At 32.9% G+C, this 16780-nt stretch overlaps 1 protein-coding gene across 1 annotated transcript; it reads right to left on the bottom strand.

Moving 5' to 3' along the window:
• Positions 1 to 10582: 10582 nt before the first annotated feature.
• On the bottom strand, positions 10583 to 12103 carry LOC110776044 (uncharacterized). Its single transcript, XM_056835707.1, has one exon. The coding sequence runs from the start codon at positions 12101 to 12103 to the stop codon at positions 10583 to 10585; it is 1521 nt and encodes a 506-aa protein (XP_056691685.1).
• Between the last annotated feature and the right edge of the window lie 4677 nt (positions 12104 to 16780).

Here is a 16780-nt window from a genome sequence, read left to right as displayed (position 1 = left end):
ATACTTACTTAAGCATCGGAGGGAATATTCCTACGGGAATATTCTTGTTTTGTAGGTTGCCAGAAGTTCGTGCCAGGTCATACTTGATACCTCTGAGGAGCGCGTGCCACGTCAGCACCGTAAAAGATCCCACAACAGAAACGAGTTGAAAAGTCAAAACATAACTAATATTTAAGAACGGAGGGAGTAAGTAGATATTCTAAAGAGTTAGTTCTTTCTACATAAGTAATTTTGAAAGAATAATTTTTATTAAAATGAAAAAATGGCTTATCACTAAAAAATACATAACCGTACTCCAATATGATAAAGATGCAATATAACGAGATATTTTATTAGTAAAACCTTCCCAAAATTTTATAATCCCATATATAAAGAAAACATATTCCTAGGCTCCTAGCATTACTATACTAAATTCTGTCAATCTCCTTATTTCCTTATACAAATAAACAACAAAAGGTCTTGCGCGCACAAGGTGTACAATAAATTTATTGTACACCAAGATAACTTTTACCACTTTTTTCGTAACTTTAACCTGGTTTTGATTAACTTTTATATTAGTAAAAAAAAAGTTGATAGAAATGATTAAATGATTAATTTTATACATTATTAGTGATTTTGAATAAATAAGTTTTACTAAAATGAAACAATTAATCACTTAAAAATAGATAACTTTTACATATATAAGCTTAACTTTTAAGCATTTTGAGTTAACTTTTACTTCGGTGTATAATATTTATTGTACACCCATTGTAAATAAGAATTTGTGAATAAACAATGCGTGCAATTTTAAATATTTGCTAAAATTACATAAATTTTACGACTACTTAGTAAACTTGGTAAGTTGTATTCCACTGCGTACTAAACTAGTGTTAATGCACACTTTAAATGCGTGACATTCTATATGAGAAAATAGAACAATGAGTAATTTAGTAGATGATTTTTTTTTCCCTTAAAACAAAATTAATACGTTAGTAAAAGTAGAAAATTCGGAAAAGTTGATTAATTAATTAAATTATTGAATCATAAACCCGGCAAATTCTAATCGCTTGAAACTCCTCCCCTTTTTAATACGGTGAAAAGGGTTGAATCGCAATTGAAAAAGTAGGAACTAAGAATTTAGTATAATGTATTTATTCATTTAAATGAGGGGTATATAAATATGCTTATAATAAAAGAGAAAGCAACTTCGGTAATTAATACTCCTACGTAAGAGAATAAAGTACTCCGTAATACTCTTTTATTTAATTATTTTGAAGTCATACTTCATATAAAACTAAGCTTAATGACATACTTTGTCACACTCTTGTTTAGTATCATAACATGAGTAAGGATTACAACAAAAGCAATTAACATAAGGGTTTACAAAGCCACAAACCCTTTCCACACATGTTAGTTTTGCAAGTTTCCGGCTAAACTTCATCATTTCAACTCCATTCAATATTTCCTTGGTTTGTTCTCTTGTCTCCAATCCTTCGGACTTTTCACCATTATCAACATCACCTACATAAATTCAAAAATAATAATATATCAAAAAATAAATCAAAATATTTTAAATGCACTAGGAATAAAATGCATATTATAATACATTTGACTATTTGAGTGATGCTCACATTATATATACACGTAGTAATGTAGTACTGCAAAATCATCCTATGGACATGTATAAACTATTACTTCCTAGTATTATAAGATACATTAAAGTATTTGCATAACTTACAATTGGCTATGAGCAAAAGAGACAAAACAACGAACACAAAGAAAATGGTAAATAGAGAAGCTGCATTACGATTACTTGGAATGATATTAGATTATTAGGGATGCATAAAAGGTTCAACCAGTATTGAATTTATAGCGAATATTAGATAGTAAATTTGGAATATGAAACTTAATTTATTTATTTTCCTAAAAATATTTAGGAAATTAAATATATTCGGATCATAAATTTTGGAATATGAAACTTAATTTATTTATTTTCCTAAAAATATTAAGGAAATATATTCCTAGCTAGTATCACTATAAATATTTTCGTCGAATTTTATATTAGTCAGTTTACTAAAATTGAGTTGATCACCTTCCTCGAATAAAACGCAACAAGATCTTTTAATTTGTAATGTCTTCCTAAATATTATAATCCGGGAAAAGAATATATTCCGTTGCATTACTATACCAAATTGCGTTGATCTCTTACCTTAAATAATAAACTAATATTGCGTGCAATAAGATATACGAATTATTTGCTAAAATCACTTGAATATTAAAATTACTACCCAATTAAATGCGTGAAATCGATGGAAAATCGGAAATTAGAGAAATTATTATGAAGTATTAATTCTCATATTATTGAATGTTCGACAGTTTAAATTTTAATTCGTACTCACATACGGAGTACTATTATTTTGACCTAAAATTTTATTGAACTTAAATTATTTTTTCTACGAATTCGTTTATATTAGAAAAAGTTTCGTACTATATAGCCATAATTAAATTGTTAACTAGCTTACTAGCTAGTTACTTTCGACCACTTGTCCACATACAAAGTTTAATTTAAGTCCTAGTTTAACTTGGATATAAAAATTGGGGTAAGGTTGATGATAAAGGTCGCAAGTTGCAACAATATTTAGTTGTCGCAATCTTACGTGTCGGAGTTTAATAGGTACATATAGGCGTCATGTATGTTATGCGTCATCAAAATATTTTTTATCGCTGTAATATTTTTACTATGAAATATGTAAATAAGGTATTGGATATAAAGTATTAAACAAATTAGAATATTAAGTTTCCTACCTATTTTTGAAACATGTATAATAGGTTAATATAAGTTAAATATTTTAGTTTTCAATTTAAATCATGACACTTAATTATGTCATGTCATCATTGTGACGCGTCTTAAAGATCGTTTGTTGCGATCTTTATCATTTTCGTCGAGGTAATTATTTTTTCCTAACTCATTGAACTTTTTTTTTTGGTTGTGAATTTAACTTTAATGGCCTTACATTTTCTAAACTTAATTATCTTAATTTATTTTTCATACACTTCGCTTATCTGACTTTTTTTTTAAAAAAAAATGAAAATAATAAAGGTGATGACCTAACAATACATGCATACCAAATTCTGATGCAATAAAAGTCAAGCTACAAAAGGTCGGTAGTACCCATGATTTGCAATCGAGTACTCGAGTAGGGCAAACATTATGTTTTTTTAGGATAAATTGTTTTTTAACATCTAAAATATCGAAAAATTGCTTTTAACTCCCTAAATAAATAAAACATGTATTTTACCACCTAACAAAAAATTAAACTTATTTTTTACCACCTGAAAAATGAAAAAATAAACCGTTACTGAGGCCACTAATTCAATTTTATCCCAATATTTTACAATCCTCTATGATTTTCTTTGAGAGTGATGGATAGCTCAGTTGGTTAGAGCTTCCTTCCCGATTTCAGGTAATCTTGGGATCGATTCTCATCCTCGCCCTTGTAGCTCATTCGCACCAAAAAAAAATCTTTAACTCTTTCACTCTACTCACTTTACTACTATTGAACTTTGTCCATTTTGTAAATTTATGTGAGGAAAAATAAAGAAAACTCATGGAAGAAAAGGAAGCAGGGAAAGGGAAGGGATGTAAAAAGATTAAATCGTGGAATAAGAGAAGATATCAAAGACATTACCGTTGTTATGGTTTCTCACATTAACAATTTTATTTAATTTTTATTTTGAGGTGGTAAAAAACATGTTTTAATTTTTTACGTGGCAAAAAATAAATTTTCGATTTTTGTAGATGGTAAAAAATAAATTGTCTTTTTTTTATGACACGGAAAGAATTATTGAGTAAAAGCATTTTTCTTCGGTTATGAACTTATGATTGATATCGAGTTGTTGCTTTTCCTAATTATTTTACCTATGAAAAAATGATTGTAAAATATTAGGCCATGTTTAGTTCACCTTATTTCAGGACCTTATTACTTATTTCAGATTTAATCAGATCAGATCAGATCAGAAAAAATAAGTTCAAATCAGATCAGATCAGAAAAAATAAGTTCAGATCAGATCAGACCAGACCCGAATATTATGATAATTATTATTATTATATATTTATATCATTGTTAAGGGATATACTTGTCTTTTCCGACCGTTTTTATTTAAGAGACACACTTGCCATTTTTAGTAACTTATCAACACCACCATCTAATTAAATAATCTATCTAATACGAATTATATCATATGTTCCACCACCCTATTAACACAAATAATTTCAGAACTACACCCCACCTCCCACCCCCTAAATGACATGGTCCCCACTTATTTTACCTATTAAAATATCTACCCAACCTCACTTGTTTTATTACTTTATTTCATTCAATTGTTCTTCTTAATACACGTGCCCGACCAAGTTTACTCCTTAAATAAATACGGAGGGAGTATTACTTAAGGCATAAAAAAACATTAACAAAACATTCAAATTCATCATGTCCAAATTAAAATCATTAAGTCCAGATCAGAAACGATATGATCAGGTCATGTCCATATCAAAACTGATTTTTATAGATCACAACCATTATATATCTAGACCAGAACTGATAGGATCAGATAATATCCAGATCATAACTGATCTGTACAGATCATGTCCATATCATGTTCAGATCTGCAAAGATCTTGTCTACATCAGAACCAATCCTTACATAACCAATATGTTCAGATCAAAACCGATTTGTACAGATCATGTCCAAATCAGAATCGATATGTCCTGATTATAACTGGTCTAGATATCGACTCTGTACAGATTATGTTCAGATCAGAATTTTTCTACAAAGATCATGTCCACATCAGAATTGATTTGTACTGATCATAACTAGATCAGAACTGGTCTGTACATATCATAACCAGATCAGAACTAATCTGTACAGATCATATACAGATCAGAAATAATCTGTACAGATCAAGTCCAGAGCATAACTGATATGTATAGATCACGTCCAGATCAGAACTGATCCGTACATATCATGTCCAGATCAGAGCTGAACTATACAGATCATGTCCAGATCAGAACTGGTATGTACAGATCATGTTCATATTAGAACTAAAGTGTACAGATCATGTTCAGATCAGAACCAATCTGCACAGATCATATCCAAAACATACCGATCTATCTAGATCATGTCTAGGTCTATCTAATATAAGGAATAGTTAAATCATGAGCAAAGTCAAATAAATAATAACAATATTTTAAATTTGTGTAATATTTATTTTACACATAAGTCGTTTAATGTTAGTAAATGTAGATTTTTGTTTAAACTTAATTACAAAGAATCAGATCAAATCAAATCAAACCAGATTAGATCAGACTAAATCAGATCAGAAAAAATCAGATCAGAACAGACCAGATCATATCAGATCAGGAGAAATAAGGTGAACTAAACAGGGCTGGTAGTACTCCTCAACATTCCCGAAGATAATTAACATGCATATATTTGATCATTATAAGTCTTCAGTTCAATTATCTCTCTTCTCTGTGTAATTTGTATTATCATCTACTTTATATATATATATATATGGAGAGAAAAACTAGGTTAGGTACTCAAAGTCGGGAATCTAAAACATCCTTTCGGATGGTGAGGGAGAACAAAGAAGCAACAGAACAAAACCAATAACAGAGATCTGGAGTGGAATGCCCTTGATTCGCCATGAAGTACGCTGTTTAATTTGCTTCCCGAAACAGACATACAAGGATACAATTGATCATCTCATGAGCGGACTCATCACACTCATCGGAGCTCATGTTGGAGAAACACAACCATGTAAGGCCTTGTTCTCTTCACCTGATCTGTTATGATTTTTCTAGCTTTTTGTCTGATTTGATATGTTTTGGTCTGATTTGAATATTTTCTGTGAGTAGTTTTCTGATGTAGTAGGTTCAGATACGATATAATAAACAATAAGAATAAGTTGAGGAGAACTTTTTTTTTTTTTTTTTTTTTACGCAAGAAAGGAGATGTTATATTATATTACACAAACATAACCAATCAAGGGATGTGTGTGCCAAAACGTAGCCGAAACAAACTTTAAAATTGTGACTTCAAATAGTATTTTAAAAAATACGAAGTACTTATATTAGTCGATGAAAGTGAATTAAAAAATGGAGCGAAGGAAGTCCGTATTCCGTACCAACTACCAAGAGACAGGTCAAGTCCGAAAGGAAACACGTTGCAAAGCCAATCTCTCATTATCAATTGAAAACTATGGCTAGCCCTAGCGACTTCATTCATTTTTTTTTTCCCTATTAATTAATGATTAATAAATGAACCTTGATTTGATTTCGTAACCATATAGCCCATTTGGGGGCCAACTATCACATGGACAATGGTTATTTTCTCATTTGGGATTTTTTTTGGGTTTCATTTTGTGATTGTCATTTCTAGTTTAGTTCTCCATTGCTTATATACGTAGAGGCACAATATTATTTTCAATTTTGACATATCTCTAATTGAGTCGAGTATAAGAAATTATAATTTAAATTTGGTGTGCGCCATAATCACTTTAATTTTGTTGTGCCAAAATCACTTTATATTAGATTATATTTGGGTGGCGTTAAACGACGCACACTTTTACTAGAAAATTACCATAATTTATTTTTTTTGGATGTAAGAGAAGGGTAAATCCCAATTCCCAAAAGAAAGCAAAAACTTATACTACAAACTACAAAGGAAAAACGCGAAAATAAACACACAAAGCTAGAACATAAAATAAAAGTTACAACTAAGCTGTCACCGAATAAATCTTCTTAGGTAGATCGAGTCAGACCATCAAAATCCTCCAATAAATAGCATGAAGATCCAATATTGGACATTCTCTAACAAAATCAGACGTATTTTAATCTAACATCACGGTTTTCTAACCAATCCGCAAGGAGACAGACATTTTTACCCTTTTAAAAGAAACTCACCCCTCGCCTCTCATCACTTGTCTTTTTAGGAAACTTTTCACTCTCACCGGCGCCACCCCATCACCAGTCACCATAACCATGGTCGTTAATTCAACTACCACCAATAGCTTTCTCTCCTTCATTCATACCACCAGCACTACCGAAACACACAACACTTTCCACTACAAACCACCGCACATACCGCATCATTGCTGCCCAAAAACCTCTACATACCCAACTTTGAAAGGTTGAACAACCACCACCACCACCCACCACCACCAAATGTAATCTAATATCAAGAAACTTTTTAAATCACAATCACATACGTACAGAATAAGTAGTAAGACACTTGAATACATACATATTCATAGAAAATCGATTATGTTCACATAACACTTTAATTTATTCTAGATCAAAATATCAAGAAAACTTTTTAAATTACAATAATGTACATACTCTGTATAAAATAAGTTGTAAGACACTCAAACACAAACGTATGCCCAACTATACGAGTACCGGAATCCGATTAACCCTAGCTAGTCCTTGCTACTATCAAAACCAAATCTTTACAAATGGAATATAAGCATAGATATTGAAAACTCATTAGGTAATAATATGAGAGACATACTCAACAACAAAGGAACATTATACGAATAATTAACTTTTTTATCCTCAAGTGTGATTAGCAATAGTTGGACAAATAATTTTAACATCTAAAATTAGCATAGAAGGGGGTCACGTGGCGGTGGACACGCCAACCAAATGATACCATGTTAGGCTTGCACATGGGACTCCCAAGATATTCAAAGCAAAGGAATAAGGAAACAATTTTGAAACAACAAATTACAATTAAGCCTAATCTTTTCTTAATTAATTATCTTGTTTAATTTAATTTAATTAACGTCCCTCTTAAGCTAATCATGAGATTATTCCCCACATTAACGTACTAAATCAAGATTCCCATTTCCTTTTGTCAATCTAAACTCAATTCTAGGGAGTTTTTTTGGGATTAATTAACAAAATTAATCAATGTGATTAGTGGTCCCACTCCCACATAAAAACATTGAGAGGACATACATAAATAGATGTTTTTAGTCAAAGTAGATTAAAAGGGTCATACTTGATCTAGGTTAATTACATCACTCGATCTTCTCACAAATTATATTTCTCTTTCATTCTCTAGGTTTTTAATCCATTCTTAAGGTGTCATTTAGTACCTTTTTGTCATTCATGTTTATATGCTCTAATTGACCAAAGATTCATCTATAGATAACCGCAATTGTCCACTTGTCAACTTTTGGCTTAATTTTTTTTTATTTTTTCAAACCTGGCATGTTCCCTCTAGGAAGAAATTAGAACTTCTATTTTCTTTATTCCAAATCAGATGTCATGTACTTTCTCCATTTTAAAAAAATTGCAACACTTTGACTAATACGTTTATCAAGATATAATTTTAACCATAATTATCTCTAATTTATCTTTTGTTTTAAATCTTAAAATTTAATATTATGAAATAATGAAATATATTCAATGATATTTATTTGATAACATTTACTTTTAATAAATTAGTAAAGTATATGGTCAAAGTTTATGTATGAATATAATCCTATATAATAATAAAAAAGTCATTGGCTATTGTGAGGCCTCTAAAACTCCAATCCAATAATCTCATTCACTCCCTCCAAAAACCAATTCTCATTCCCTTTTTTAAAATTTTAAATTAATAAAAATCTTAAACATTTTCAAAATAAGGGAGTTACCTAGGAAAAAAAACCTACCTCAATTCATTAACTGCCACCCGTTTTCATACTCCATAATAAGATTAAAAAAAAACTTACTCCCTCTTATTAATCACATACGGAGTATGTTTGTCTCAAATTAAATGTCTTTTTTTTTCCTATTAATACTTTTCTTTGACGAAATCTCTCTTCTTAATACTTATCCTATATAAAATTAATACTTACCCTATATAAAATTAAAATGTAAATACTCATCATTCTCCGTCCGAGGCTTCATTGACAAGGTTCCATGGCGGAGGGGATCGATTGGTTTGTTATTCAAGGTTTGTATCATTATTTTCAGTCTATTTCATATACGAAGTAGTTTAATTTTTTCAATTTATGATTTTTTATTGCGTATTTATATTAAATTACTATTGTATGTTTGTATGCATGTATGGAGTTATTTAGTTTATTGGAAGAATTGGGCAAGTAGGAACACAACCACCAACATTGGCAACACAATGACATCAATCTCTTCCAGTAAACATAAATATTAGCTTGGTACACTAAATTGTATTTCTCCCTACTCTCCTTCTATTATGCAGTATGTTTAATTTAATTTTATCACTTATTTATGAGGGAAAATGATTTAGTGCATGTTTGGATTTTATGTAATTGAGTTTGGTTTTTTCTATGGAGAAAATGATTACGGAGAGAAATAAAAGAAAATTTACCAATTTATAAAACCATAATTATATTAAGTATTGAGTTTTGAAGTGTATGTTGTTAAATATGTTTGTATTAGACCATCTATTGTTGATTTTAGCAAAATTTAAACACTGGTTTATGCATGTGATTTGAGTTCTAGAACGTGATGTAAGTTGTAGAAGTGGGTAATTGATAATCTTTTTGGTATTTATATGGTGTGATCTCGATTTAGTAGAAGGTAATTTATATGGGTGGAAGATTCTTCGAAAAACGATGGTGCCAGACAATGTCCAATGTTAGTGTGAGACATTTTAGACCCTAAGTCCCTGAAGGAAGTTTCTAATGAAGGTATTACGTACTCGCAAGTTGCGCCTGTAGCCTGTAGGAGTCTAGGATATATACATGCAACTCAACAAATAAGCATACGTTCGAAAAGTATGTTTTCTTTTCTTTTACAATGACTTTGTTAATTTACTCATGTCGTTGTAATCTTATCATGTTATGTACTGCAATGTGGCTAGGACATTGAGTTTCTTAGTATAGCTCTCTGATTATGCTTAAGTTGACCATGTAGTGATTTGAGTTTCTGGTGGTTGTTAATCAATGTAGAGTTGACGACAGGGATGGAAGTTACGATGGGTGGTAACTGGTAAGGGTAGTGAATGGGTGGGTGACATTAGACAAGAACCACTAAAGCAAAACTCTTCAGTTTTGGTTGAATTGAAATTGACTTTCTATGGGTTTCGAGTAGCAACAAAATGGTAGAAAATTATTTGTATAAAACTGCCAACAGAGTGGGCGGTTCATTAAGTAGGATACCGCCTCAATTAATATGGTTTATCTTAAGTAATCGCTAATTCATTTGCGGTTTCATATTGACGGATAATAAATAAACCGCTTTTCTTTCTAACATACTCCATAGACAATAGATTTGGAATAAAAGTTACATGAGGTTTATTTCAAGAATTTCGATATCTAACCTTTTACCCGGAAATCATTTAGAAAAGGGCAGTCACCTACATTGGTTTTTTTTTCTTTTTTTCTTACATCCTATATAAAACAAATCGCAATCGTATTAATTTCTCAAATCTTTTTTTTTTTTTTTGCTAGGCAAGTAAGGATAATATTAAGCACAAAAACCAAATTACAACCTAAGCTTAACTTCAAGAGGCACGAACCAACTAGGTTGGACCTTACCACCAAGAAGCAAGCAAACAGAAACACCTATACAAGCTCACAGAGCCAAAAACCAAGTACAATCCCTTCTACTAACCTTCTTAGGCATTACAACTTTGATTCTATCTCTCACAGCATGCTTAATGCTCTTTACAGAATTCTGCACTGTAGGAACATACTTATCCCAAAAGCTACCATTTCTGCACTGCCAAACTACATAGACAATTGCTGCAAGGCCTGCATACCAGACTTGCTTCTTGAACTGAGAATGCCTGCTATGATCAATCCCCCTTGTGATCTGCTGAAGATCAGAAGAAATACCAGGGATACTCATCCAGCTTCTAATATCATTAAGGCATTGCTGACTGTAGGAGCAAGAGAAGAACAAATGATTATGATCCTCATCCTGTTGTCCACACAATAAACACAGTGGGGACACACTAACACCAATTCTAGCAAGCTTTGCTGTGGTTTGAAGCCTAGCTTGAACAGCCATCCAGCAAATAAATCTATGTCTTGGAACATTTAACCTATTCCAAACTAACCTGTCCCAGGTGACCAAAGGTCTAGCCTCAATTAATTTCTCATATACCACTTTAACTGAGTACTGAGCAATAGTACTAAACTCATTCTGAGAGTAATATTGCTTTAAAATCTCCTTAATTTCACAAACTTTCCTCCAATACCAGCTGGCTGAAGCATTAGGCTGGTAATCCCACCAAACCCCATCTTTAACATATACAGCATTGACCCACTTAATCCAAACATTATCCTGTTTGGAAGCAACAGCCCACACATATTTTCCCATCAGTGCAATGTTCCACTTAACAACATCTCTGAAGCCTAAACCACCCTCTTTCTTGTGACAGCAAGACTGTTCCCAAGAGATATTACTTGGTTTTGTGCTGTAAGCTTTGCCACTCCAAAGAAAAGACCTGCAGATCTTATTAATCTCATATAAAACTTGCTTAGGGAGCACATACACCTGGGCCCAATACATATGCAAACTCAATAAGACTGAATTGATCAGTTGCATTCTAGCTGAGTAGGAGAGATTCCTGGAGCTCCAAACTTTAATTCTTGCAATCATCTTGTCCACCAACATATCACACTGAGCTGTGGTGATTTTCTTAGAACAAATTGGTACCCCCAAGTACTTGAAAGGCAAAACACTTCTGGTAAAACCAGAAACCAATTCTACCCTATTAATATCAGAATCAGACATCCCATAGCAATAGATAGAAGATTTCTGTTTGTTAGGCTGTAAACCAGAAGTATCAGAGAATAGCTTGAAAGCCTGTAGCAACAGACAGATAGAAGCAAAATCACCTTTGCAGCACAAGATCAGATCATCTGCAAAGCAGAGATGAGTGAGCTTTACAGCTTTACACCTTGGATGATACTGGAACAAAGGCAGCAAGCTCATGCTGTGCAGAACTCTGGACAAATATTCCATGCAAATGACAAAGAGCAAAGGAGACATGGGATCACCTTGTCTTAGCCCTCTCTGAGATTTAAAAAACCCATGCATAGTGCCATTGATCATCAAGGAGAACATAGGAGTGGTGACACACTCCATCACAAGATGCACAAAATGTTCAGGGAAACCCAATTGCTCCAATATCTCCTGTAAGAAATTCTAATCCACAGTATCATAAGCTTTTTGTAAGTCAATCTTCATTAAGCAACTAGGTTTGACATCCTTCCTACCATAGTGCTTCACTAAGTCCTGCACCACCATAATGTTATGGACAATGTGCCTTCCATGAACAAAACCACCCTGATTTTCCATGATCAAATCAGGTAAGATTTGTCTAAGCCTATTACACAGCACCTTAGTAACACACTTATACAGTGTGTTACAGCAAGAAATGGGTCTAAAATCACTCACTGTATTAGGACATTTAATCTTAGGAATAAGAGTGATCACTGTGTGATTAAGCTCTTTCAAAAGCTTCCTTTGCTGTAGAACATCTAAAACAGCAGCCACCACTTCATCACCAACAATACTCCAGGAATCTTTAAAGAAAAAGGTACCAAAACCATCTGGACCTGGAGCTTTAACCCCAGGAATAGAGAATAAAGCTTTCCTTACTTCATCTGCAGTGTATGGACCATTCAGAATTGCTCTATGTTGATCATTTATGAGAGGACCTAGCTGGACCACTTGACTGAGAACTGCTTTCCTATTGGTCTGAGTAGTACCCAATAAGGAAGTATAATACTCCAAGAAAGCCATAGACACCTCAGTAGAATCTTCTTTCCAATTGCCATGCATATCATAAATACTATAAATCTGATTCAGAGTTCTTCTCTGTCTGATGCTCTGGTGAAAAAGAGTAGTGTTTTCATCACCTGCTTTGAGCCAGTCCATCTTTGCTTTTTGTCTCAAAAAATCCAAATAAGCCTGATGTTTTAATCTATATTCACTGATAGCCTGTAGTTCCAGATCAGCCAAAGTTACATCAGAAGGATTCAGATGCATAGCCTGTTGAGCTGCATTCATATCATTAAATGCCTTAATATCTGCAGCCTGAATATCAGAGAAACCCACTCTATTCAGATCCTTCAAAGCACCCTTAACTTGCTTCAATTTGTTAACAACCACATACATCTTTGTGCCATGAAATTGCTTGTTCCATTGATGCTGAATGATAGAGAGAAAATCAGGAGAACTCTTCCACATAGTGAAATATTTAAAAGGCTTCTTTCCCCCTCCAGTTCTAGGATAAACAGTAAGCAAACCAGGGGAATGATCAAAAGTGCCCTCATTCATAAAACAAACCTCAGCTGTGGGAAATTGAGTTTGCCAATTAGAATTTGCCATAATTCTGTCAAGCTTTGAAAATACTCTGGCAGCACCTTGCTGTTTATTGTTCCAAGTGTAATAATTCCCCACACTCTTAATATCTTCCATTCCACAGAAATGCATACATTGACATATATCCACAATCTCAGCATTCCTAACAGGAGCCCCAATCTTCTCTTCAGTGGTCATTACACAATTAAAATCACCACACATAATCCAAGCATCCTGAGTGTATAAAGCTTTGAGATCACTCCAAAGATCCAATCTCTTATGACTTTCATTGAAAGCATAGATGAAAGTACAATAAAAACTAGAAGAACCACCCACTGGCTTAACCAGACAGTGAATAAGCTGGCTTGTAACTTGTAGAATAGTCACAAAAAAACTGCTAGGATTCCAAGCAAGCACAATCCTACCCCCATCATGATAACTGCTATTACTAGTGAAACACCAATTCAAAAATACTTTTTGGTAAAGATTCCCAAGATTAGGAACCTTCACCTTATGCTCCAGAAGTCCTACTAGCCCCACATGGTGATTGTGAATGAATTGCTTCACTACACCTTGCTTATGAGCTAAATTAAGACCCCTGACATTCCAAGTTACAATTCTATCCATAAGAGAATTGATCGTAATTTCTCAAATCGTAATGATATTAGATTTTTGAATATAATAAAATCACCTTTTTGGTAGAATTGATCAAATGTTGTATTTGTAGACAACGTAAATAAAAAAATGCTTTCTAACCCATAAAAGAAACTTAAGATCTTAAAGATATCTTTAAAAAAAATATGCACAACGATTAAAAAAAAAAAAAAACCCTAGATTCTCTATTACATTTATTAACTATTCTAATTGATACGACCTAGAACAACCAAGAAAATAAAGCCCTAGAAGAGGAGAGAGAAAAGATAGGAGAAAAACACCCTTAATTTTGTACACTTTTTTAATTATGTCTCTCATTCATATTCAGTATAAAACTTTAAATTTTTTATTAAAATGATTTGTACGGCCAAACATTTATATTTAATTTGATTTTTTTTGTGTGTAAAATATTAAGTATTATTTAGTTTCTATAAATTTTATGTAGGTTTCTTTTTAATTTTTGTTATATCATTACCCGTGCTAATGCACGGGCACACACTAGTAGTGACAAAACTAAAAAGTGTTGCAATTTTTATGAAATAGAGGAAGTATACTGTTCGAACATGTCCAGAAAAGGTTCTTAGTTTTTAATTTTATATATAGTTTAATTAGAATAAAATGAAAATACAAGCGTTTTGTTTATGCCTAACTATTTGTAAGTAGGTTCCGGTTCAATTTTATTTAATTTTGAGATTGGAGTATTCATCTATTCTCCATAAGACTAATTTGATTAAGAACAATATGTACATTTACATTAAAAATTGACTATTTGAAAAAAGAGAATGAATTATGAATTGAAGCCTACATGAAAAAAATCCATCATTTCAAGCATCTAACAAGTTAAAGCGGAGGTATAAATCCATTGGATGAGCAACTTTAATGTTACGTAATTTGGAAATGATATTGTCAATTAGAAAAAGATGAAAATTCAGATAATGTAAATCGAATAATTTATAATTTGGTTTTACTTTAGAAAGATAAAATAGTCTTATAGCAGGATATATTTAGATCAAGTTAGGTGTATCAAAGAGTTCTTTTTACTCATTTGATAAGTTTTGTTCGTTTTGAGGATCAGAAACGAGTAAAACTTTTCAAATGCACAAGAAAATATATACAAAGTACTTCTTCTGTTTGTTTAGATAGAACATTTCACTTTTCACGCTTGTTTTCCTTTCTTTTATTTTTTGTTTTTTTTTGGTTTTTGACTTTGGCTAAATTTGTGTAAAAAAAGAATTAGAGTTTACATACGTACATCTACAAACTAATAAACTGAGGTCGTTAGAGACCCTTACACACCGTACTAAGATCATATATAAATCCTATAACCCCACAACATAAAACATGAAAATTAAAAATCTTCGTCTTCGAAGTGCTGAGATGGCTTAAACGACCCTTCAACACCTTTAGAAGGCATCACCTGAAAAACCAACAACTTGTGTTCCCCAAAACCAAAAGTACTTGGCGAATAGCCAAAAAGAGGACGGAGCTATCACTATGCAGTAAGCCCAAGGGAAGATGTGGAACGAACCAATTGTCAGCCAATTGATGCTGGCTGTGTGGGTAGCAGGTTTACCTGGTTTAATAAACAGAAAGATAAACCCATTTACCAAAGACTTGATAGGGCTTGGGTAAATATGCACTGGCTTAATCTGTTTCCTAACTCTACTGTAATTACATTGCCTAGAGAAGCTTCTGACCATAATCCAATTAAGCTAATAACGGAAAATATTGGTTTGCAAAATCATGGTCACCAAAATGTTTTCAAAATGGAACCTTTATGGTATGCTGGACCAGGTTTCTCAACCATGGTGGATGAAAACCTAAATGCTGATAATTCTGACTTGGTTAGTAAACTCAATAATATCTCCAAAACCATGTCTTCTTGGGTTAAGGACAATATAGGAAATATTTTCAAAAAAAGGAAAGTCTTGTGTGCTAGAATCATGGGTATCCAACGAGCTCTAGAACACAAGCCAACCAATAAGCACCTCTTGGACTTAAATGAGGACCTCTCTAATGAGCTAGGTCTCATTTATGAGCAAGAGGAAGCCTTCTGGATGGCTAGGGCTAGAACTAGTTGGATTGAAAATGGGGACAAAAACACTAGCTATTTCCAGAAGTCTGTCATCATAAGAAGAAGAAGGAATAAAATCACTAGCCTTAGGTCAGAAGTGGGTCAGGATATCCAAGGGAAAGATCTAGTGCCCCATATTGTCAGCTACTTTTCCACCCTCTTCACCTCTGAACAGACCATTCCCCCCTGTGAAAACCACCACTACTCCAATGAAATCAGTATTGACCATGCCACCAATATTGAAGAAGTTGGGAGAGCTGTGTTTGACCTAGGTCCCCTTAAGGCCCCAGGTATAGATGGCCTTCATGCCCACTTCTACCAACAACACTGGGGTGTTTTGTGGAAAGACCTATATAAGTATGTGGATAATGTACTGCAGACCAAAACCTTTCCCCAGTCCATCAATGATACCACTATCTGCATTATACCCAAGACTGCCCTACCAGAGTCCATAAAGCAATTTAGGCCCATAAGCCTGTGTAATGCCAGCTATAAAATAGTGTCAAAAATATTAGTCAACAGGATCAGACCTCTTTTGAAGGACATCATCTCCCCAAATCAGAATAGTTTCCTTCCTGGAAGGGGCTGTGAAGTTAATTACATTGCAGCTTCTGAAATCTTACACTCCATGAAAACCAAAAAAGGGAAGTTTGGGTGGTTTGCTCTTAAAATAGATCTTGAAAAAGCTTATGATAGGCTGGAGTGGAACTTCATTAGGTTCTGTTTAG

The sequence above is a fragment of the Spinacia oleracea genome, chromosome 2 (genome assembly GCF_020520425.1).
Source record: "Spinacia oleracea cultivar Varoflay chromosome 2, BTI_SOV_V1, whole genome shotgun sequence".
Lineage (NCBI taxonomy): Eukaryota > Viridiplantae > Streptophyta > Magnoliopsida > Caryophyllales > Amaranthaceae > Spinacia > Spinacia oleracea.
The sequence above is the reverse complement of the archived record's forward strand: the minus strand, read 5'-3'. Positions and strand labels throughout refer to the sequence as shown.